At 34.3% G+C, this 23,936-nt stretch overlaps 5 protein-coding genes across 5 annotated transcripts; 4 read left to right on the top strand and 1 right to left on the bottom strand.

Annotated features, from left to right (window-relative positions):
• Window positions 1-215: 215 nt before the first annotated feature.
• On the bottom strand, window positions 216-2,846 carry LOC106646754 (odorant receptor 67a-like). The gene is made up of 5 exons (XM_014362874.2): window positions 2,485-2,846; window positions 1,607-1,978; window positions 584-788; window positions 346-498; window positions 216-266 (listed from the first exon to the last, which is right to left on the bottom strand). The coding sequence occupies exons 1-5, from the start codon at window positions 2,844-2,846 to the stop codon at window positions 216-218; spliced, it is 1,143 nt and encodes a 380-aa protein (XP_014218360.2).
• A 1,830-nt stretch (window positions 2,847-4,676) lies between these two features.
• On the top strand, window positions 4,677-7,659 carry LOC106646806 (riboflavin transporter 2-like). The gene is made up of 3 exons (XM_014362943.2): window positions 4,677-5,151; window positions 5,335-5,479; window positions 5,591-7,659. Exons 1-3 carry the CDS (start codon window positions 5,073-5,075, stop codon window positions 6,666-6,668), a joined length of 1,302 nt encoding a protein of 433 aa, XP_014218429.2. The 5' UTR covers window positions 4,677-5,072; the 3' UTR covers window positions 6,669-7,659.
• A 14-nt stretch (window positions 7,660-7,673) lies between these two features.
• Window positions 7,674-10,245, top strand: LOC106646805 (riboflavin transporter 2). Its single transcript, XM_014362942.2, has one exon. The coding sequence runs from the start codon at window positions 8,037-8,039 to the stop codon at window positions 9,435-9,437; it is 1,401 nt and encodes a 466-aa protein (XP_014218428.2). The 5' UTR covers window positions 7,674-8,036; the 3' UTR covers window positions 9,438-10,245.
• Window positions 10,246-10,724: 479 nt separating this feature from the next.
• Window positions 10,725-14,194, top strand: LOC106646844 (F-box/WD repeat-containing protein 9). Its single transcript, XM_014362994.2, has 7 exons — window positions 10,725-11,393; window positions 12,194-12,353; window positions 12,472-12,617; window positions 12,695-12,921; window positions 13,053-13,302; window positions 13,385-13,660; window positions 13,761-14,194. Exons 1-7 carry the CDS (start codon window positions 11,172-11,174, stop codon window positions 13,827-13,829), a joined length of 1,350 nt encoding a protein of 449 aa, XP_014218480.2. The 5' UTR covers window positions 10,725-11,171; the 3' UTR covers window positions 13,830-14,194.
• A 760-nt stretch (window positions 14,195-14,954) lies between these two features.
• On the top strand, window positions 14,955-22,321 carry Tnpo (transportin 1). The gene is made up of 14 exons (XM_089591643.1): window positions 14,955-15,093; window positions 16,751-16,826; window positions 16,920-17,099; window positions 17,176-17,524; window positions 17,602-18,188; window positions 18,264-18,575; window positions 18,663-18,900; window positions 18,993-19,282; window positions 19,359-19,457; window positions 19,530-19,625; window positions 20,529-20,604; window positions 21,434-21,608; window positions 21,695-21,821; window positions 21,910-22,321. The coding sequence occupies exons 1-13, from the start codon at window positions 14,959-14,961 to the stop codon at window positions 21,800-21,802; spliced, it is 2,721 nt and encodes a 906-aa protein (XP_089447769.1). The 5' UTR covers window positions 14,955-14,958; the 3' UTR covers window positions 21,803-21,821; window positions 21,910-22,321.
• Window positions 22,322-23,936: the final 1,615 nt, after the last annotated feature.

The raw sequence follows: 23,936 nt of genomic DNA, 5'->3' as shown, positions 1-23,936 counted from the left end.
TCATCAACAAAAAGTAAAATATCCCATCTATAAGACTAAAAATATATTTTTTTTACGTTAAAGAAGGCTTTTAGTTTTCATTTAAAACTCGATACGAAGACATAATTTTTGTGAACAAATGAGAAATATATGCACTATTATCAATCATTCGTTATCGAAAATTAATACCCAACATACATTAACTATAAAAAAAACTAGTGTTCTGCACGTATAAGCTATTTGTCTCTTCTTAATACGCTAAATGCAGAATACGAGAGTTTGAGCACCTGAAATGATTTCTTTTATCATTAATAATATAACTAAATTAAGCGTAAAAATACTACGTGCATATCAGCAAGTATGTACTTTCATAAATGTTTCTAATGACAGTACGATGAAAAATCCACTCGTTATTACAACTGGTTTTGACGAACGAAGCATTACTACAATGATATCTTTGTTTTTTACATCTAATGCTACCCAATTGGTTTTAAATATTGACTTGCCAAAACTTTCGCTCTGAAAAAGAAAGCAGAATGTCGTGGAGTTTGCACGAATATTTATTTTCATATGTTATTATTATATAAAGTAAATAAATCTTAACTTTCAGAGTCAATTCATTGCTGAACCAACAATAAAGAAAAAATTCCACCAACATGCACATCAAATAAAGCAAATTTGTAAGAAAACCCAGGTTGAAGGAGTTATTCATGGTCAGTTGATACACGCTCATCGAAATAACCAGGGAACTTGTGACGAACTGTCCCGATATGGCTATACTGAAAGTGTTTTTTATGGCATCGATGAATCTAAAAACAAAAAAAAAAAAAAACAAAAAAACAGCAATTTAAAGCAATTAAAAAGTTGAAACTTTCAATATGATGTATTAAAAATATGCAGCCAGTGTTTCTTAAACTAATAGAAACTGTAGTGTCGGTGTAAAAAATCCTCAAGTACAGAACTACTCACTACGTTTAAACAGTGCAGGTATTACAAAAATATTACATATTTAACAATAAACCTCAAGGGTTCGATAAAAAATATTCGAGTTTTTTTAATAGGAGAATTTATTATTTAATAATAAATTGTTAATTTTTGTAAAAGAGTATTTTTATCAATTATCCAGGGTGCTGAAAATTTACTGATTTAATTTTCAAAACGAATGAATTTTTTTTTAATGTACGAGACGTTTATTCAAGAATTGTGACTTAATGAATCTTAACAATAATATTAACTGTAGCTTAACGCTAATTTTTTTTTTTTTTGTAGGAAAAAAATGTTAATGGTAAGAATCAAATTCCGTAGCTTGTATTCTCATACTCCGAGTGGGGAAATTTCATTCATAATCTAGAATTTTTCTTAAATCCTGAATATTTACCGTGCTACTCGAACACAGCAAAAAATAATCTTTAAAAAATCGTCTTAATGAAAATTATATGCAAGAATATTCTGAAATGTACATAAGAACTTTAGTCAAAAACATCTACCAACTGAACTTATTTCTTTCAATAAAAAAAAAAAAAAAAAAAAAAATTGGGCGATTGAAATATGATATAATAAAAATTCTATTGTTGTTCCAGGCCCTTTATCGTGCACAAGCATGCCCATTGTGTTATTGTGTACCAACTTGAAAATATCCCCGTGATGCCGAATATTTTGGACCAGCAAAGTTCTCTCCTCGAAGCCACCAACGCCATCGTAATCGAGCATTATGCCGTGCCGGGACATTGCGCCGAACCTGTAGGCCAACAGGTCGAATTGATTGCGAGCCTCGAGCAGCAGCCCGAAAATGAGGGTGTTGCTGGACGCCGATATCGAGGATACGGTCATGATGGCCAGGAACTCCCCCGCGTAAGTTGGCCAGAACTTGTTCTCCGACCAGGGCACGTAGATCGGGAAGGGCAGCTCGCGGCTGGCCCTCTTGCTTCGGAACAGCGGCAAGCACAGGAACATCAGGGCGGTTATTTCCACCAGGACGACGCTCGACAACGTCACGTATCTGCGTGTCCGCGCTTTTTATTATTTATCCCCCTTTTGTCAGTTCATTCATAAATACTCCCTTCGAATGGATATACTGTTGGTGTTACGCAGATTATTTTGTTCAATGGTTTTTTTTTTTTTTTTTATTGTCTCGGGTGTCTAATATAGATAATCATACGATATCGAATTTGCGACAACAAGATGTGAGTCTTTTTTTTAAACAGAACGTTAGTTTCTTTTTAAACCGGAAAGGTGTACCTATATGAACAAGAGGAATAATTTTTAAATACAAGTGCTTTGGTATAGTGGTTTGCTCTGTCCAATTGTACGATGGATAATATAGAGTTTAAAACTTATTTCCTCGGGTCTGAAAACTTTTAAATAAAGATGAATGATAACAACTTTTAAGTTCTCTCCCTTTTTTTGGTGATGAAAAATAAAAAAAATAAAAAAAACATGTGTTTGGTTCTTAATGCGTTAAGATTAATTGTAAAAAAACTCAAAGTTCAATATAAAAATTTGTACCGTATAAATTGTCGACAGCGCCGATAAATTTCAATTTCCTCTTTATCCCTGGGGAGTAGACAATCGGTACTGAGCATCGACGTCAAATTTATGATGTCCTTACGCCGAACAACGTAGTTTACAGACTTGCAACAGATGTTTAGGATCGAGATGAAAATAAAGAGAATCTCCGTGATTTCTTGGAAGCTCAAGTCCACGAGGACTATACGAGCCAACTGTGCACAAGCAAATAGGTATGGTTGGGGCATGAATAGCAGGCGCCAAACGTCATAGGCCCATTTACTGCTGCTCGAGTTGATGCCCACTGGTTTCCATATCCCGCAAATGGATAGTATTGCAAAGGAGATTTTCAACGACTCCATTATCTGCGGGTTTTTTTTTTCTATGATGCATACACTTTTTTATCTCGATGCGTGAAATTCACCTCCCCCATACGAGTATAAGCACGTTTTATGCGAGTCCTTGCACGGATTTTTACAAAAAGAAAAATGAAACAAATTATTACTAAATATTCCGTCAATACGATAAAAAATAATACGTTGTTTTAATATCAAATTAATACATGTACGCTTACAGTACGTTTATTTTCAATCTCATTAAGGCTAATCAACATTAGTGCCGATCATTGTATTGCCAATCAGTTTTATTAAAAAAAATTTTTTTTCTTATTATAAATATAATTGTTTTATGATAAAAATTTAATACCATTTTGTAGCAAATTTAGATACTTATAAAGTCTACCTACATCCTTAGTACTTTCAGTCGTACACCTATATCCATTGTTAGGAAATTTAAAAAATACAGTAAAGTTATAGCGCTTTTTACGCATCGCGTTCTTTTTAAGTATAATTGATTAAACTCAAGTACACGAATGAAAAAAATTTTATATATACTCGCCATCTACGTACGTGAAGTTGAATTTGATATGAGATGAAAAAAAAAAAGAATTTTTCACTCGATATCACTTACCTCAAAGCGAGAATAAAAGCAGTTATAGATTAGTTTCAGACGTAAACAATTATTTTTTCTCAATACATTAATCACATTTTTCTAATATAATAATATTGATTTTATATTTCTCTGTACACTCGTGTATACGATATGTTGGTTCTCAAGAATGCGTGCAAAGGTACTGAGGCTCGAGGTGTTGCAATACAGATCGATGAGGCATTAATATTTGATTCCAACGTTTTTTCCCTAATGTTTTCATTGGTACTGGAAAAAGAGCTCTCGTGTTCGGGGAAAAGTGTGCGAATTATGAAAATTGCTCTCTATGGTATCTCGAGGCGAGACTATAACATATCACGTAACAGAAAAACGCTGCTGTGGAACAGTTTTTTCTCGCTTTGAACTCTTTTGCAATTTATTTAATTTCATGCGCGATGTGCAAAAATTGTTTACTTTTTTTTTGATTTTTCAGTTGGATTAATACATATATATATATATATATATATATATATATATATATATATATATATATATATATATATATATATATATATATATATATATAACAATGGTAGGATACATACGATTTAAAATATGAAGTGTACTATTGGTATACGTAACTTAATTTTTTTATGTATACATTTTACAGCTATTCTGACGAACTGTGCGTTTAACAGCTCTGCGTGTGTGTGCTATCGTCATTTACATTGGAATATGTGTTCACTGAGGTATCCAGTCCAGGGGGAGTAGGTGAGTGTGATGTTTTTTTCCCGTGTAGAATCTTCATTCAGAAGTTAAAATCATCCGGAAGCGTTGAGTTTTGCTGAAAACGCAATTACTTAGGTAAATACCAAAAAGTTGCAATTTTAATTTTGAACAAATTTGCAGTGTTTCTGGTTGTTTGACACTGTTTCAAAAGATACACAACTTTTAAATTTTCGTTTAAAATAATCATCGAAAAAGTTATGAACTTTTGTTTCATTTCGAACTTTTTTTGTGATATTTGTTTAAACAATCGCATTTTAAACAAAACTCTACGCTCTCGAAGGATTTTAACCTCTGTATTTAATTTCTATGAAAAAAAACATACAAAAATTACCAGCAAATATTTAAACAAAGTTTTGATTGTGCAGGTCGATTTGATTTTAGTACCTAGTTCTTCAAACCACCGCAAGTAGCGGTTGTGGCGAATGAAGCGAATCCACTACTAATATATATTTATGTCATCAGTGTCACACGTCATCAGGCCCATGTGTACATTTTTAGAGTAGAGTCAACTTTATTAATTGACTGGATTATATAAGATAATATTAAGTAGTAACATTTTAGTTGGCTCATCAAATCTGTTGTTCACCTACAGTAGTGCTAACGTCATCTGCTGTACCTGATAAAGAGATTTTAAGTCAGCAAATAATCATTACGTACAACGTCGAGTACAACGTTCTCATTGGCACAAAGATTACAACGATGCAAATAAATTATTCGTTACATCGTATTAGTTATTAAAAAATTGCATCTTTGGAAGTGCTGTATGTTCGACTGACTCGATCTGCGTGAACAAACGTCAAGTTACGTAAGTCCCGATAATCCGAGTTAACATTGACTCTGAAAGTTTTAAAGAACCAAAAGACGACAAAAAAATGTGTACACAGATGTTTCTAAAAAAGCTGAGCAATCGAAAGATAGTTGTGGATGTCCTGGCAGTCTTGTTTGGAATTGGTACGTGAATGCGATTTATTATTATTATAATGCAATCCTTTTTTGCAATAAATTTTTGATACGTCCTTGCCAGTGACCAAAGTTGTAAGATTGTACTTACGTAATTTTATAGTATCAATAAAATGTTATTGTGCATCTGCTCTAAAATTATACTAGCAACGATATTAATTGATATTATTTCAGGTGCATGGGTTGGTGTGAATGGCATATATGTTCAATTGCCACTACTTGTTCAATCAGCACCCGAAGGATGGAATCTTCCCGTGTTTATGGTTATGGTCGTTCAGTTTGCCAATTTAGGGCCTATATTGTATGCAATTTACAACAAGTGAGAATCTTTACATTCTAGTTGAATGATACACATGAATTTTTATACAACACAGTAACGTTTTCACATGTAATCATACATACCAATAAAATGATATGTTGCTTTTTCTAGATATTTAGCATGGGGGAGAGACCATTACATCATATATGGTATACTTGGAGGTGGTGCACTATCAGTATACGTTCTAGCCTTTGTGCATCACAAATCTTCATATATTTTTGGAAGCGAGCACTCGACTTATCTACTGGGCTTGATGTTTGTGTCGTCATTTGTTGGCTGTACAAGCTCAGTTCTTTTTATGCCTTATATGAGAAACTACAGAGAAATTTATCTTGTTTCTTACCTTGTTGGTGAAGGACTAAGTGGCTTCTTGCCAAGTATTGTGGCTCTAGTGCAAGGTGTTGGCGGCAATGCAGAATGTCGCAACGTGACCAGTCCAGATGGATCATCAAAACTTGAAGAATACTACCCAGAGCCCAACTTCTCTCCCAAGACTTACTTTATTATCCTGGGAAGTATTTTATTTTCAAGTTTATTGGCATTCGTTAGTTTAAATAAATTTGCGGTAGCTAAAGGGGAAAGAGTCAAGGCTGCAGCTAACTTTGAAACTGTAGCTATGGACATGAATGCTCCAGCAAGTTATATGTCCGATACAAACTGGTCAATGTCCAAACAAACTTATTTTTACCTATTAGGAATGATGGCTGTGGTTTGCATGCTAGGAAATGCAGTTTTACCAGGCATACAGTCTTATTCATGTTTGCCATACAATAACATTGCATATCACTTGACTATAAATTTGGCATCTATGGCCTTACCTTTGGCATTATGCTCAGGTTTTTTTATTCAGGTTCCAAAAATCCAAGTCTTATCTGTTTTAATGGGGGTATTTTTGATATTTGGTTCCATGATTTTTTATGTAGCTCTTAGTTCACCAACACCCCCCTTGCAACATTCCTGGCTAGGCAAAGCTTTTATAGTAATACTGTGGGTGTGTACTTCTGCTCTTATTGGTTTTATCAAAATGTGCATCACTACAATTTTCCGACGAGACCCCGGTAAGGGTCTATATTACACTGGAATCGCAACACAACTAGGTTCTTTAGTAGGAGCAATTATTTCTTTTGTTGTGGTCAACGAAACAGGATGGTTCCGACGTTATTCCCCTTGCCTGGATGTTAGTCATTGAACCTTTTGTATAAGTGTTTTTTTAGATACTTATTTAATTTCTTAATTTCAGAAATTCGTATTCATTAAAATAGTGGTAGAAGAAGTTTTTAAACAAAATTTTAAAGCTGTGCAAAAAATGCATTTAGTGAATTATTAGTAAGTATTTTTCAAAATACTTCTTTGTATGCTTTGTTAACAATGAGAAGTTATAGTAATTACAAAAGTAATTGTATAAAGTAGCGGAAAATGTTCCTACCCATATAAGCAACACATAATCATACAACCGTATGAAGGAAAACTAAAATCCCAATCCAAAGAAATCATTCCAGAATCAAGGAAACCATAGCCATATCTCGTTTATATGCTATTCTCTTCTAATGCAAACATGAAGTTCGTACTCTTTTTTCTTGAAAGCTCTCACGAATAGAACCAATAGAAAAATGCCATGTACTTAAAACACAATACATGCAGTAAAACATGCAACGCCGGTGATGAGATACATTCTGACATATTCAATGACGATGCCGACAAAATTGACAGTGGCACGTTGATACGTTGCGCGTTAATAAGATCGGATCTTTTTTCTTTATCTTATGAACACTTAAAAAAACAGACGTAAACAAATACACATGTTATCCAGCAAAGATTAATGTTAACGCAAAACGTGCTCGCTTTGCTCAGTGTAGTGTGTACAACGTCTCCTGTACAAGTCTTTCCCGCGACTCCAACTCGCTCCACACTGGTAGTAATCAATCTTAATCCTAGCTGTAAGGCAATCAAGTCCAGCACTCGTACTTAACTACTGCGCATTATTCCTACACGATTTTTCTTATCTTCCACGATTTGGCATCCAACTGTCCAAATGACGCATGTGATGCGTTATTTCTGTTGATTATTCAATTTGGAAGTTAATGCGTGGACATGCCGAGCCTTGTGTACTGTACAAGCCAAATGGCAACAAGCTGTGCTGCTAGACTTACAAGTTATTGAAAAACTTTCCGCGCCAGAATAGAGAAGCTACTTGTTTTTTTTTATTTATGTAAGTATATTGTCGTTATCTTCCGAGTTTGTAACTTCTTTACATAAGAGTAATATCGAGGCTTTTCAAATTATCGTGAAATCGTTCGGTAGTTGAAATTCCAAATTTTTCCAATAGTCACGTTGAATTTTGATAATTTTTTCTTGAAATTGTATTTATAAAATTTCTTTTTCAAACAAACCCGTTACGACTATAATTTTGAAATATACATTTTTAAACTGTATGTTAAAATACGCTAATTTGCACTTTCAATTTCGCGATGTTAACTATCATATTTTCGTGTTGAAAAATTATAATTCTAATCCCAGATAATACGAGGATAGAAACCTTGAAGACACAGGATAAAAAATGGACACAGCTCCAGAAAAAAGTGAAAAGTGTGCTATCAGAACTGTAATTGTGCATATACTAGTTATGACTTTTGGAGCCTCCTGCTGGATCGGGGTTAATAGCATCTTCATTCAACTTCCTCTATTGATAAACTTTTTACCAGAAGGATGGGGATTAGCAGCACATCTAACTATAGCCGTTCAAGCAGCAAACATTGCACCTATAATTTACAGCTTAGTACACAAGTTTTTGGTGCAAATCAACGAATCAAAATGTATCTTTTTAATGCTTGTCATCGGTTGTTGCGTGATGGGAATGATGTCATTCTTTTACGACAAAACTTTCAATATCGCAGGCAATGATCATAGTGTTGCCCTGTTTCTATTGACATTTTTCGTTTCAACGATTAGCTGCACTAGTTCTGTTTTGTTTATGCCTCATCTTAAGAATTTCAAAGAAATTTACTTAGTATCTTATTTTGTGGGAGAAGGTATCGGAGGAGTACTACCCAGTATTGTTGCTCTTATTCAAGGTGTCGGGGAATTTTCGGGTTGTAGTAACAGTACAGATACAAATAATGTATTAGATATCCACTCACCCAGATTTTCAACTCAATGTTATTTTCTTTTTATATTTGCATGCCTACTTTTATCTCTACTAGCATTTCTTCTTTTGGAAAACCTTTCTTTTGTTGAGAAAGAAAAAATTCCCTCTCAGTCTCTGGACAATAATTCTAATATCGATAACAACGAGCAAGGTCTTTCTTGTCAAAAGTACTTATTGATGTCATCAAATGGTTTGACGACTGAATGCCAAGTCTTAGAAAGGCACGTTTGTTTGGACGACAACCACAAGACTGATGTTAAAAAATTTTCTAAAACATATTACTCGCAAACCAGCAGCCACAAAAATGTAGAAAGTTTATACCTGTATATTCTTCTAGGCATAATTTGTCTTTTAGCCAACGGACTACTCCCTGGCTTTCAACCATATTCATGTTTGTCGTATGGAAATATGACGTATCATTTGAGCGCCACATTATCGCAAATCGTCAACCCAATTGCTTGTTTTCTCGCTCTTTGGTTTCTTCCGCATAGCGGGAAACTCATCAATTTATTTTCCATCGTTATTTTCACTGTGAGCGGTTACGTGACGTATCTAGCTTTGTCCTCACCGAATCCCCCTTTTCAAGGTACTGTGATGGGCAAAACTTTAGTGGTATTATCGTGGACATTGTTGGTGGGTCTCATTGCGTACACTAAGCTCATAATTACGTCAGTATTTCGAAGAAAGTCTGAGAAAGAACTTTTCCACGTTGGAATCGTAATGCAAGCTGGCTCTGCATGTGGTGCGGTGTTGTCTTTTGTAATAATCAATTTTACAAAGTTGCTGCAAGAGTATGAGAAATGTATTAGTTAAATGCAATTTTGTTGATGATTTATACCTATTGAAAAATCATTAGAAATTGAAATTTTCGTTTTGATTTATTTTTGACATAATTATTAACGTAATTTATACAAGGTCTTGAATTTTTTTTCTTATTATTGTATACAAAGATTCAAAGCAATGAAGAAATGTGATATTTGAAAAAAACAATGAATTTATACAGTAAAAAAAAAGTTTGTTACATTTTTCACGTCGTAAGAGTAATTAATTAAACGAGTTAATTTTTTTTTGGTATGACGTATGAATGTTTTTTTTAACTAACCGAGAATTTTTAATGTAAATTTTATTACTACTGTTGTTTAAGTTATCACTGAAGCTCAAATGTAAATACAGCGTTCAATGAGTCAAATGTTATGCAGAGAATGGGATGGATCAATAAAATTATACTAGGTACATGTGATAAATGTATTTTTCTGGTATAATGTTGTAGATAGTTTTTAGAAACACATCTCAGATTTATTATAATGAAAATGTTACAATCGTTGAAATTTTATTAAATATTCCGAGAGTCGACAAAATATTTGAAATACAGAATTTTGTATTATTATTAAAGCTGTGCTGTGTTATTTATTATGCCTAAAACTGTTAAAATTACTAAAGAAACAGGAAACTGTGATTTGCGCTCAGGAAGCAAGATAAATTTTTAGTGAATTAATAAAGGCGATTTTACAAGATAATCTATACTTTTGGTGAATTACTGTCTTTAAATATGCACACCTACACACCTACATTTATATTATACGTGTATAAATATTTAGTACATAAGTAGCACAAGTATTTCCGAAAAATCATTGAAGAAATTGTTTTTTTACTAATTTAATCTTAAAGTCGCATAAACACACATGCTAAGAATAACGGTTTGGCTCATGAAACTACTTTTTTTTCAGCTGAAATTCCTTTTTAACTTTTTAGCTTTAGATAAAATTATTCAAAATATTTATTCGGACAAAAATTACGTGCGAGTAAATTTTTAAAAATCCGCAAGTTGTAAGTTTTAACACTTTTTGCGATACAATAAATTGTAACTTTTATTTGCAAAACTGAATTTTTACGATTTTGCGTGTACATTTAACTTTTCAAAAAAAAAGTGTACCAAAATGTAGTTGCATCAGAACGAGATGTTTATAGCTTAATTACATGTAGAAACACCTATTCGTACAATATGATGAATTTAAAAATTTATACCTCAAATTGCATTGATGGATGGTTTTTTTCTGATGAAAACAAAATACAAAACTACTCCAACCATATAGCTATATAGCTATAGTTGCTATAGCTCCTTCGCGCATGAGTCATTTCACATTTAATTTCACAATCCGCATCGCTGCAGACGGGAGTGTAGTGCCAGACGTCAGAGTAGAACAGGTCATTGTTCAGACCAATTTTAGGTAATTGAAGGACGACAACACGTCCTCGATAAATTGATTACCTTTATTCGTACAGGTACATTTTACCTGTCAAACAGCTGGATAAGTTGAATATGCAAAAACATATAAAGTGCTTGATAAGTAATATGTGAGATCGTCGCTGTTGGCGTCGGATGATAAAATAAAAGTGTCCTCATCAATAACAATAACAAAGTCTTCGTTGTGCCTAAAATAAGAGCTACTGCTGGCGTAGTGTGCAAAAATTAGGTCGGGGAGAGATATCCCCAGGAGTCGCGGATGCCCATATTATCATCATCACAGCTGACTTTGCACCAGCACAATGTGCGACGCCGAGGCCGTTGCTCCTGTGGTATCTGCGCACACCACCTTGGACGAGCTCGACGATGCGAGTGGCGTCTTGTTCGACAAGACATCGCACCAGGAGGTCTCGTTCAACGACAGCGACGACAAGACATCGGGCTCGTGCAGCAACAGCAGTGTCAGTTGTGGGGACGACGACGAAAGCACCTGCGGCATTTCGCTCCTCGACCTCCCAGTTGAAGTGAGTTTTTTTAATTTATTCATGCTGATCACTTAACGGTATATTACTTCTAATTTATCCATCAAAGTAACAAGTAAGGCATCATGTAAGGGATCCACGCAAGTTAAAGTTGACTGATGATAAAAATTAACAAATATAAATATTGCATGCAAATTCAAGAATCCTTAAAGAGCCGAGGGCTTTGCCCACTTGGGATCCTAAACACCTTTCGAGTTATCGCGATTACCTCCACAACATATCAAAAATGACCCTAGTTATTTTTCAATCAGCGCTGAAAATTTTCGGTAAGAGAATTTCTAAAAATCTTATATTTATTGAAGTAGCTGCAATCGAAACAAAAAAATACTATGAGTTTCTAGGAGAAGGCGAGTCTCTCGAGACATGTCAAAGAACTACGTGATAAAGTTGCATGCAATCTTATAGGTACACCAGCAACTCTTAAAGGCAGCTCATTTTGTGGGTCGAGGTTAATTATATCCCGTCAAATAACCCAAAATAGACATTCGTTCTCTTGTCTTTTATTTGAAAATCCGATCAGCTGTTTGACGCCATTTTTAAAGTCCCAACTGCGTGGTTTTTTATTTCAAAACTTATCAGCTGATCAAAAGAATTTAAATACAAGCACAAGAAGCATTACAACATTAATTTTTTTCAGCTTTATTCTAAAATATAGTCCAATTAATCCTTTATTAATAAATTATAAATAACTTGCGGATTTTTTTAAAATAAATTTTTAAACAATATTATATTCTAGTTCAGTAAAATTCATTTTTTTGTAAAACAAAACAAATTTTTTTCAGGTATTTCTACATATTTGTTCGTTTTTGGATGCATCCACTTTAGTTCACAGCTTGAGCTTGACATGCAAGCAATTCCACATGATTCTGACTGATAATTCAATATGGAAAGTTAGAATCAGCAAAGTTTGTCAAAACGCCACTTATCCAATATTGCCTTCCAGTAAGAAACAAATATTGATTGTAGTAATTACCATTTTTTTTTTTTTTTAGATTATAATATTAAAATGTATAACAGTTTTTCGATGCATTTTGCTCAAGATAAAAAATTTTTATTTTAGTTGACAAAGATGAGTTGTTTTGGAAATTGTCATGTGTTGCTCTTGAGAGACAAGCAAAACTTTGGCGAAACAAGGACATCATGATGGAAAAATTGTTACTTAGTAATGTTCATTACAGTGCAATTGACGGACTTAAATTAATGCATGTAATAAAAAATGAATATTTCATGTAATTTTAATGTTTCGAGACAACTTTCCTCCTAAATCAATACTTTTTGCGCAGTGTGGCCAGATTTGTATATCAGGTGGCAGGGATCGTTCTCTGGTAATAAGCAAATTGTCGGAAGAAGGTGGTCAAATCGGTTCTACAGCAGTTGCTGATGCACATGATGGGTGGATTTGGGATTTGACAGCTATAAAAGATACCGTTTATAGTTGTAGTTGGGATCGTTGTGTTAAAGAGTGGTTATTGACTAATAGTGGATTACAACCTGTTGTGACTTATGAAACGTAATGAAAATAGTATTAGCAGTTTAAACAAGTTCTCAAATGCATATGTACATAAAATTAAACAAACTTGTTTGAGCTCACGATTATACAGTTATAAACGATTTTTTTCTTAGACTCTTAAATTTTTTCAGGATTGTTGTTGGTGCTTTATTATGTGTTACTTCATGTTCAGAGTTGGGCCTTTTTGCAACGGGCTCTTATTGTAAAAATATAGTTGTATTTGATTCACGCAGTGGTTATAAGCCAATTGCGAACTATCAGCCACATCATCGAGCTGTCATAAGGCTGGCAATGAATTCAAATTACATAATCTCAGCAAGTGAAGATAAGACTGTTAATATTTGGGACCATAGGACAAGGAAATCGATAACATCAGTCATGGTAATTTTTTATATTCAAGAAAAATCGAGTGAACGATTTTTTTTTTTTTTTAATATAATTTTATAAACTTCATTTATTCTAGATTTCAAAAGATTCTTTTCCAATGAGTTTGTGTATTCAAAAAAATCTAGTATACGTAGGTGATAGCTGTGCAAATCTCCATATATTAGATGCAAAACAAGATTTTGAACGAGTCAAAAGTTACAAGACTGAGCATGAAAAGAAAATTACGGGCGTATATGTTGATGCTGGGTGCTTAATAACTAGTTCCTTGGACAGAAATGTGCATATATCAAGTCCTACGGATCCTCTACAATCAATGGCAACTTTAAAATATAGTAACGGAGAAATATCAAGTGTAAGTAAAGATTTTTTAAATTGTTAGCTACATTTTAATTTAACTAATTTTTTTGTTTACTTGTTTTTTAAAATTATTTTTTTTCTTTTCTGTTTAATAGATTGATTATCTAAATGAAGTACTTGCTATTTCTGGCACGGATGTTATAGAAATTTGGCGACCAAAGTAGTGTTCATATTAGTTATGTTTACCTAATATTTTTAACAATTCAAAGAACTAAAAAATTTTATATTTATATTGTTTGTAATCCAAAGTTACAGTACTGACTAATTTATGGTACTTGATTTATATTTATATCTGAGTTTTGTTAAAACCCTAATACTCATAAAGACATATTATAAGCTATACACATTCGATTTATTAAATATTTTGTAATTGTTTTCGAAAACAATCTTATACTTACATTACTCTTACCCACTGTCCTGACCTCAGCAATGTACGGAAAAACTCCAAACAATGTTGTAAATGAACGTCCTCAAATAAAAAAATTATCTATCATAGTAGCAACATTTATAAAACGGTATCAAAGATAAAAAAAAATTTAATCAGGTATGCACACATAGTAGAAGAAATTACGTAAACAAAATAATTAATGCTATGTCCCTTGTTTTTATTTTTTAGAAGAAAAAATAAGAAATTCATTTTCTTACGCTAGAAAATTTTTTTTGAACATCCGTTTGATAACGTCACATAAGTCAACGGACTTAACGGCATCCGTATATATATCTACTTATATGTCAATTAAGAATTCAAAATAAATTCAAAGTAGAACCCCTACAACAGAAATACCCCTCGTATTCAAAAGAACCCGATGAAACTGCTGAAAAAAAAAATTAAAGAATAACAATTTACTCAGACCCATCAGACCAATGAGTCACGAAAAAAAAAAAAAATAAAAAATGTCCTTGATGTGCCTTCCAATCAATAAAATAAAATCATCGGATGCAGACGTCAGCTCCTTTTAAAACTCCCGCCAGCAGTCGATAGCGGAACTAACCGTCTGCTGCTGATGTATAAATAATTATCTCTCCTTCAATTGTCGTTCCAACGGTCGAAAAAAGCCAACTTCTGGGCCATAATTTCAACATCATTATCATCCCGAGCACTGTAAAATCAGGGCCATGCGGGCCAACAATATCTGCAGCAGGTGTACGACGACGACGACGGCAGGTTATTCGCCGGCGGCGGCGGTGGCCATCACCCTGCAGCAGCGGCCTCACTGTCGCGGCGCTGCTGGCGCTACGAGCGCTGGTGGGGGGCTTCCGCTCGCACGCGAGGTCAGACGAGACGCCTGGCCAATGCGCTCGGTGCTCTTATCGAGAGGTACGATGAAAATGGCGTGGCAACCGCAAGAGGAAGGACTTCGGCAGATCCTGGCCTTGCTCAAGGAGTCCCAGAGCCCGGACACCGAGATCCAACGGGACGTGCAAAAAGTATCCTTTTCGAGAACACCGTATCAAGCTAGTGAACCCGTAGTAGTAGCCCCAGTGGCCGCTCCCTCCTCTTCGAGGGCTGGCTTTTAGTTTCGCTCTGCATAGTGTGTGCTACGTGCTCTCTATACAGCTACGAAGGACAGGTAACGGGGCGAGGGGAAAAGGGAGGGCTGATGGAAGTGCGTGTGTGCGGGTATGCTCTTCTCGGCGACGACTTTACTTACACGCTAGGTAAGTACCTCCGTTGAGGCCAAACTGTGCCTAAATGTGCTGGAATGCAACCCGAGTACATAAACAATATCATCACTTTATCCTAACAAACAATTATCTTGGTCTTGGCACAATCGGATATCATTTTACAGGTAAAAGAAATGAAAAAAATTTAAGCAGGCACCAAAGTCGAGCTCTCGGAGACAATCTAGCGTGTATGTTGGGTCTCAAAGTTCTTATGGCTTCCTTTTTTTTCTGGCCATCTGTTTCTCAGGTTTCTAATCTCGATAAGTGCATGCCTGTACCTATATACTCTTCATGGGAATCACGAGCTACTCGTGCATTAACTTAGAAACGGTATATTAAGGGGCTCGCATTCCACGGAAAAGTCTGCCAAGGGCGCACAGCGTGGCGTATAAGACGTGCTGGATGCGGAAATCTGTGCCATGTATGTAGAGGTAGGATACTTAGTGTAGGTACCCCCTCGCGTGCTTAGTAAGGTATACCAATAACTGAGTAAAATTTCTATCCCATGTGGTAAATTTCATTCAAATACACTTTCAAACGTAATGTTTATTTTTTGGATGGGTAAAATCGCGAAAATCAATGGGAAATGGGAAATTGAGTTTCACCCATCGATTCCGGTCCAGTTCGAGAAAAGTGTGCGCGGCTGATGGTGCGACCTTTCTTTCGCTGCTGCGGCGACGACATGTATACATATACGTATCCCTAACTAATGGACTCTCGTCTCGCCTCTGTGGTGCCTCTCTTTTCCTCTCTTGTTATACTTTAGTAGGTGCATCTCTTATCTTTCCTGGCTACTCTATGTGTATAACACCACTTATCTCCTTTCCGTTCTCTTAAAAGTATATGTATATATATCCCTTTCTCTCTCTCTATCTCTTTTCTTTCGTGAACGCGTGATGTGTCCTCTGACAGACGAATAGAGTCGATATATTTGTAAGGATTTAAGGATTTTTTTTTGTTTTTTTTTTTTTTTTTACTGAGAAAATTAGTTGTCCGAGCTATTCAGAGTGATATCACACAAGAATATGTGCAGAAAGTTTCAGGCGCCGAGTAAAAAAGTTACTCAGTGTTGAAATAAAAAATTAAAAGCGAGTCTAGAGTAGCGCTGCAGTTCTTTTTTGCTAGTGGGTTGTAGGATAAGTGTTGAATACCTGTATAGATACATGTGCGCCTTGATGACACATGCAGGTCGCTTGGGTGCATGTGTCGAATGCGCGTCAAAGTATTGGATTGGCATGTGAATGCGCGACATGAGTTTTATACTATTTTATAGTCCGTGTATACGATGCACGTGAACAACTGCTGCTGGAAGCTTGTATACAGGTGTACTTATACATCCACTATCTCTGTATACTGGCATTGATTTGCGTCTATAACGAGGTACAAGCATTTTTCCTTAGCTAGCTATTGCGATTTCTAGAAATTGGAGGAACTCAACAAATATCCAGACTTCAACAAGTATCTAATTTTTGTCTTGACGAAATTGACCTCGGAAGGTAATATTTTAAACTCTCGATCAGAATTTTTTTCTTCTCTCACGTTATTAAATTGAGCTACAATAATTTTATATGATTGATATGTTGAAATAGAAGAGTCAACGAGATCCCTCAGTGGTCTTATACTGAAGAATAACGTAAGAACTCACTTTGAAACGTTTCATCCTGAAGTTATAGACTTCATAAAGCAAGAATGCTTGTCTGCACTAGCGGATCCTTCGCTTCTTATCCGAGCAACAATTGGAATTTTGATCACAACCATTACATCCAAAGGTCTGTTTGACGTTAAACATTACAACTGGCAAAATATAATTTATCAATCAAACAAATCCATTTTTCTTTTCGCTAGGTGATTTGTCATCATGGCCAGAATTGCTTCCAACCCTGTGTCAAATGTTAGACTCGCAAGACCACAATGCTTGCAAAGGAGCGTTTAATGCCTTGGAAAAAATTTGCGAGGACTCTGCCGAACAACTTGAAGCAGATACCGTGAGAAACCCTCTGGATGTTCTGATCCCGAAATTTTTGCAATTTTTCAGACACGGATCACCCAAGATAAGATCCCATGCTATTGGTTGCATCAATCAATTCATATCAAATCGCGCAAATGCTCTTATGTGTCACATGGATGCGTTCTTAGAGAACCTGTTCTACTTGATATCTGATGACGATCCTGAAGTTAAAAGACATGTTTGCAGGTACTTGTCGATTCAACCTTCATAATGTCCAAAGTCGGTGGTGAATAATTTTTTTTATTTTTTATTTTATCTTGCAGAGCCTTGGTAATGTTATTGGAACTTGGAACGGATAAATTACACATGAACATGCCCGTCATAATTGAGTACATGCTAATGAGAACTCAAGACACAGATGAAACGGTAGCCCTCGATGCATGTGAATTTTGGTTGGCATTGGCTGAACAGAGATGCTGCAGAGATGTTCTTGTATCACACTTGCCTAGATTGATTCCTGTGCTAGTCAAGGGCATGAAATACTCTGAACTGGATATAATTATTTTGAAAGGTGACGTGGAAGAAGATGAAATGATACCAGACAAGGAAGAAGACATCAGACCACGATTCCACAAATCCAAGACTCACTTGCAGCACGGACCCATGAATAAACACATAGACGAAAATGGCTCTTATGACGAGGCTGACGAAGAAGATGGAGGTGACGACGATTCCTCTCTTAGTGATTGGAATTTGAGAAAGTGTTCGGCTGCTGCACTTGACATACTAGCCAGTGTATTTAAAGAAGAACTCTTACCTGTACTGCTACCTATCCTGAAAGAAACTTTGTTCCACCAAAATTGGGAAATAAAAGAATCCGGTATTTTATCACTTGGAGCTATTGCGGAAGGTAATGATAACTCACTTATAAATTTAATTATTCTCATTTAAGCTTCAGTCTTATAGTAATGACTTATTTCTACAGGTTGCATGTCCGGTATGATTCCTCATTTACCAGAGTTGATTCCCTACTTGATCAATTGCTTGAGTGACAAAAAAGCTCTAGTGCGATCTATAACGTGTTGGACACTTAGTCGCTACTCCCATTGGGTTTGTTCCCAACCTCACGATACTTACTTGAAACCACTGATGACGGAACTTTTGAAGAGAATACTTGACGGTAATAAACGTGTTCAAGAAGCAGCTTGCTCTGCTTTTGCAACGCTGGAAGAAGAGGCTTGCACTGAACTGGTCCCCTATCTAGGTTTCATTTTAGAAACACTCGTATTTGCTTTTAGTGAGTTTGACTAAACAAGTTGATTTTATTTATTTCAATACATTAAAAACTTCCTCTAACTTTTTTCATCTTTTATTTCACTAATAGGCAAATACCAGCATAAAAATCTACTTATTCTATATGATGCCATTGGCACCTTGGCTGATTCAGTGGGACGTCACTTGAACAAACCAGATTACATAAGCTTGCTCATGCCTCCTCTCATTAATAAGTGGAACGTTCTCAAAGACGAAGATAAGGATCTATTTCCTCTTTTAGAATGCTTGTCATCCGTCGCTACTGCCCTTCAGAGTGGATTTTTACCTTACTGTGAACCCGTTTATAGGTATTAAAAGATGCCATTACTTCGTAGTTTTGTAGCTTAAAATAGTTTACATTATCAAGACCATATGATTTTTTATGCTTTACTGTTATTAGGCGTTGTGTATCATTAGTAGAGCAAACACTGAATCGACATATGGCTCATATACAAAATCCTGAACAATTCGAGGCTCCAGACAAAGACTTCATGATAGTCGCATTAGATCTTCTTAGTGGATTAGCTGAAGGTTTGAACGGGCATATCGAAAATCTTGTGGTGAATAGCAATATAATGCAACTACTTTACCTGTGCATGCAAGACCAGATGCCTGAAGTTAGACAGAGTAGTTTTGCACTATTGGGAGACTTATCGAAAGCATGCTTTCAACATGTACTTCCGTGCACACGTAAGTTGTGGAAAATCTTATTACATTTGTATTGTAATCTATAGAATAATTGCATTAAAGTACTCTTTTCCTACAGCTGATTTCATGCCGATTCTCGGTCAAAACTTAAATCCCGACTATATCTCAGTTTGCAATAATGCCACCTGGGCGATTGGAGAAATTTCTATAAAACTTGGTATGAATTTTTTTTTTTCAACATAATGCTCCAAAGAATTTATTTTTATTAATTTTATTATTAATATTTTAGGATCTGACATGAGCACATACATACCTTTAATTTTAACTAAGCTTGTCGACATAATCAATAGACCAAATACACAAAAGACTCTACTAGAAAATACAGGTGAGTGACGTAATTATTTAAAAACTTTGTTTTTTTTATTTAAATAATGATTTGTTATTTAAATAGTTTTGTTTACGTATAATTTATTATGCGTTATAATTGTATTTATTTTCTAATACATAATAAATTTATTTTTTTTATCAAGTTTATCATTGAAAACGAATAAGATGACTAAACTTTAACCATTTAAAATCTACCCATAAAGTAGGCTAACAAAAATTAGGTAACACTAACATGTTCGAATAATTCATGTTAATTTGTTTTAATTTTTTTTTAATATCCAATAAAGTTATAGAATCAGACCACAAGTTGGTGTAATATTTCGTCTGCACGATATAAACTATAAATATCACTTGTTCTTTTAAAAAGTACTTGATGGTGTGCGATCGCCTGCTGGTTGAACGCTCGTTTCGTTTAAAAAAAATTTAAATTAGCATCCATGATTTTACTTAAAAACTTTTTTTAGCCCACCTTATTAATGTGTATTCAAGTAGTGTATACAACTGGTGTCAAATAAACAAACATTCATTTACTTGGCTGTACTTAACAAGGTCCACTCTCATAACCATTTTGAAATCATGTCGGGGCTCGCACGCCGCTATTTAATTTTATAACTGTTTTCAGCAGCTAAAAAATAAAGCACGGTATTGTCATGTTGATTGTTGATATTTTCCATATTTTCACACACTTGAGTTTCTTATATTATGTATTGACTGTTAAAGTTATATTGATCATTTATGGTTAATTCATTGCATATTAATAAGGGGTATATGAGCAGCGTATTTTTATACATATATTTGCCTGAGTTCACTGTTGGTTCGTTATCAGTTTGTCTTTATTGTTTGTGTTTCCGGTCACTTCACTACACTTCACTTGCCTACTTACCGAAAACGAAAACCGTAGCCATAACGATCGGTCGCCTAGGTTTTGTGTGTCCCCACGACGTCGCTCCTATGTTACAGCAGTTTGTCCAAAAGTGGTGTGTAAATTTCTTTATTATTATTATTATCATTATTATTATTATTATTCTTATTATTATTACTTTATTATTGCATTTCTATTATACGATTTGATTACATACGTTTTTTATTAATTAAATTAATTCACTGATTTATGTAATACATTTTTACATTATGATTCATTTTTTATGAATATTTTTCTATTAGATTATTTAGAAATTTCATTATGTACTAAAAAGCTTGATTTCTAAGAAATTACTGAAATTTTCAATTCTGTTGATATCAATCTAATATTTGTTTTCAATTTTCATTTGTTCCCTCTCAACTGTGAATGAGAGCATACTTTACAAAGTAACACATACGATAGGTTTTCGTAAAATTACATTTAATGGAAACTTCACTTGATGTTTTGGAACAATGTTTGTATTTCAATGTATAATTTATTCAATTTTTTAAAATTTTTTTTTACCAACCAGGAGCAGATAAGTAATATCATCGTTTGAAATACATGTTGTCAACCCTACCTATTAACGTTCCTTAATAAGTTAAAATAATTAGTCTTTTTTTAACATATGCTAATTATGTAGAATGGCTTTTTAACTACTTACTTTATCATGTTTATAAAATGCGTTGTAAAAATGATCTAACAATTTTACTTTTTGTTGTAAAGTTTTAAGAATTTGTTAAACTTCAGGCTACCATTCGAATTCCTTCATCTTTTTTAAACTAAGCACATTATCTATTTGTCAAAATAAAGTTTTTAAATTTTCATATTATTATTACTACATTTGTAAACAAACATTTTTGCAATGTGTAATGAGTATATATTCACATGATAATTTTCTACAGGTGTACATCCTTGAGGAATATTCGTGATAATGAAGAGAAAGATTCGGCCTTCCGAGGTATGTGTCAAATGATAGCTGTTAATCCAGGTGGAGTGGCTCCAGAATTTATATACTTTTGCGACGCTGTTGCTTCATGGGCAGCACCACGAGACGATCTTAGAGACATTATACAAAAAGTATGTTTGAAAAATTCAATGAAACTAGCTTTCCTAAATTAATCGCTCGCAAATCAATAATCAAATTGCACGTTTGTTTTATCAAGATATTACACGGTTTTAAGAATCAAGTAGGAGCTGAAAATTGGAAGCGTTTCTCGGATCAGTTTCCGCCACAACTTAGTGAGCGACTTCAAAACTTGTACGGCGTCTGAACAACCCCGCCTACAATAGGTAAGCTTAGTCGAAATGTCGTATAATTAAAAAAATATATATATATAAAAATCAATTAAGGAGTTAATTAGAGTGACGCTTGTTTCAGAAGGCTGCTTTAAATGGCAGGCCGAACGGGGTTGGGCGGGGATCAAAATAAAGGGCGATCAGGGTGGGTGGGTGAAACCACGGCCTCTTCTCATCAATATCGTCATCGTTATCGAGTCATGGTCACCAAGTCGACGAACCGTCGTCGGGCCCTCCTGGGGATATCAAACTATTAAATCTGCGCGTGCACCGTTAGACACAGCAGTAACAATTAGGCATCGAGCCGGGGGTTATATCAAATGAAACTCACAGATGAAAAAAGAAAAAAAAAATAATAATGATAATAAACGACTAGTTGACATTAAAAAAAATGCGCGAAGCCAAAAAGATAAAATAAAAGGACTTGAGACTTTTATGAGAATTGGATAAAAAGTAAATGAAGTAAAAATGGCCGAGAAGATCCGAAGAAGAGAAATACCGGGTGGGATGGGAGGGAAGGGTGGGAGGGTGGGAAGGGTGGATTTTTATTTGTGGACAATCGATCACTTTGGGTATGAGAGGTATCTATATTTAAGGCAGATTTAAAAATCATAGCGCTTTCACACGTAGATACCTCAAAGCGCGTATATACTATTGAATTGAAGTATACGTTTTTTTAATTAACGTCCATTCCACTTTGAAAGCATCTATTTGTTTGTAACACTATATTTAATAATTACCCACAACTAAATATTTCATTCTGTAAAAAAAAACTTTTTGTCGTTTTAATTTTATCAAGTAATGTAAATCACTATACATCAAGCAAAGAAAATTTATTTGCTGCTAAAAATTCACATGTCTAGGTTATTCTTCACTCTTAGTGATTACAAAAACGTATATTTCAAATTTCAGTGAATAAATATCACAACTTTAATTCAAATAACTAACTTGTCATGAAAACACTCAAGTTATAACTGAAACACTGTCAAGTGTTAAAACCTTCATTGTAGAGAAAACAGTAACGCAACACGATTGAAACGATGAAACACAAATTGTTGGCATCTACACGTAGCTTAGCTAACGAAAAAAGGCTTCATTAACTCAACAGTAGGTATAGATCTCACGTTATTATGCTCGCTGATTACTTGACGATCCGTTAATATACATTTTTTTACCTCGTGAAATGCGAAACCAAATCTTATATCCTTGCACTTATTAATTTTTTTTTTTTTTTTTCTTGCAATACATTTCATCACTCAAATTTTCTATTCCATAGACTTTAATTTCATAATATAGACTCTGAAACGTACAGTATTTGTACCTCATAAATTGTAAAACTATACTTTAAACACATTAAGTGCCATTTTATTCATAGTGCGCCGAAAATTGACAACTGTTTTTTGTGATACCGTTACGTTATTTATCGCAATCGGATAAGAAATTTTTCACAAACCAGTACAGACGCTATTGTTATCATTTTTCTTTCTATATATGTGTACATTATTTTAATACTTTTTTTCTCATTGTGAATATAAATTGTATTAATGTAAATATAAGTAATTTTTTAGATAAAATTTATAAAGTTTTTTTTTTTTTTTTTTTTTTTAAGGATCGTGCAAATAAATGCCTGCTAATAAAAATCACATTGTGGGATTAGTTTCGAGCTGTGACGTGAAATCTATGGAACTTGGTGATTTTTTATTGCACAACTGAAATAAATACCTTTTATTGTTTTAGACTCACAGAAAACGTTTTATCTGTAAAGAGCATTGGAATTTCACTCGAACCGATATGTAGTGAGTCTGTCAAAAACAATATTACAGTAATAAAAGGTCATTATCACATAAAATCATTGAAAAAAGCATCATGCAAGAAAAACTTAGATACTCAGTAAGGATTTCACTGTGTATGAAAAAAAAATCTGAACGAAACTGCTTTAAAATTCGTTCAACCCAATGAATGTATTCATCTTAATTTTTCAATCTTACCAGAGTTGACAAGTAATGACTACGTGGTAAGCGCTAATCTTTTTGCCTTAAGAATTGGATGTCTATGAGTCATTATTGTGCATACAAATGAAAAGTTTATAAACAAGTTTAATTTATCGGA

The sequence above is a fragment of the Copidosoma floridanum genome, unplaced genomic scaffold, assembly GCF_036245765.1.
Source record: "Copidosoma floridanum isolate Cflo_tuat_1 unplaced genomic scaffold, Cflo_Japanese_pri ptg000013l, whole genome shotgun sequence".
Classification (NCBI taxonomy): Eukaryota; Metazoa; Arthropoda; class Insecta; order Hymenoptera; family Encyrtidae; genus Copidosoma; species Copidosoma floridanum.
Note: the sequence above shows the minus strand (reverse complement) of the source record. Positions and strands in the feature narration are given on the sequence as shown.

What these genes read in the sequence shown, in the direction of transcription:
- LOC106646806 (XM_014362943.2), top strand. Translation starts at nt 5,073, where the DNA reads ATGTGTACACAGATGTTTCTAAAAAAGCTGAGCAATCGAAAGATAGTT. An exon ending in GGCAGTCTTGTTTGGAATTG is followed by an intron (nt 5,152 to 5,334) that starts GTACGTGAATGC and finishes ATATTATTTCAG; the next exon opens with GTGCATGGGTTGGTGTGAAT. An exon ending in TTGTATGCAATTTACAACAA is followed by an intron (nt 5,480 to 5,590) that starts GTGAGAATCTTT and finishes TGCTTTTTCTAG; the next exon opens with ATATTTAGCATGGGGGAGAG.
- LOC106646754 (XM_014362874.2), bottom strand. Translation starts at nt 2,846, where the DNA reads ATGGAGTCGTTGAAAATCTCCTTTGCAATACTATCCATTTGCGGGATA. An exon ending in CATCACGGGGATATTTTCAA is followed by an intron (nt 789 to 1,606) that starts GTTGGTACACAA and finishes TTTTGTTTTTAG; the next exon opens with ATTCATCGATGCCATAAAAA. An exon ending in CATTAGAAACATTTATGAAA is followed by an intron (nt 267 to 345) that starts GTACATACTTGC and finishes AAATCATTTCAG; the next exon opens with GTGCTCAAACTCTCGTATTC.
- LOC106646805 (XM_014362942.2), top strand. Translation starts at nt 8,037, where the DNA reads ATGGACACAGCTCCAGAAAAAAGTGAAAAGTGTGCTATCAGAACTGTA.
- Tnpo (XM_089591643.1), top strand. Translation starts at nt 14,959, where the DNA reads ATGCGCTCGGTGCTCTTATCGAGAGGTACGATGAAAATGGCGTGGCAA. An exon ending in ACTTGGAGCTATTGCGGAAG is followed by an intron (nt 18,189 to 18,263) that starts GTAATGATAACT and finishes TTATTTCTACAG; the next exon opens with GTTGCATGTCCGGTATGATT. An exon ending in AGAAATTTCTATAAAACTTG is followed by an intron (nt 19,458 to 19,529) that starts GTATGAATTTTT and finishes TTAATATTTTAG; the next exon opens with GATCTGACATGAGCACATAC.
- LOC106646844 (XM_014362994.2), top strand. Translation starts at nt 11,172, where the DNA reads ATGTGCGACGCCGAGGCCGTTGCTCCTGTGGTATCTGCGCACACCACC. An exon ending in ACGGACTTAAATTAATGCAT is followed by an intron (nt 12,618 to 12,694) that starts GTAATAAAAAAT and finishes CTTTTTGCGCAG; the next exon opens with TGTGGCCAGATTTGTATATC. An exon ending in AATCGATAACATCAGTCATG is followed by an intron (nt 13,303 to 13,384) that starts GTAATTTTTTAT and finishes CATTTATTCTAG; the next exon opens with ATTTCAAAAGATTCTTTTCC.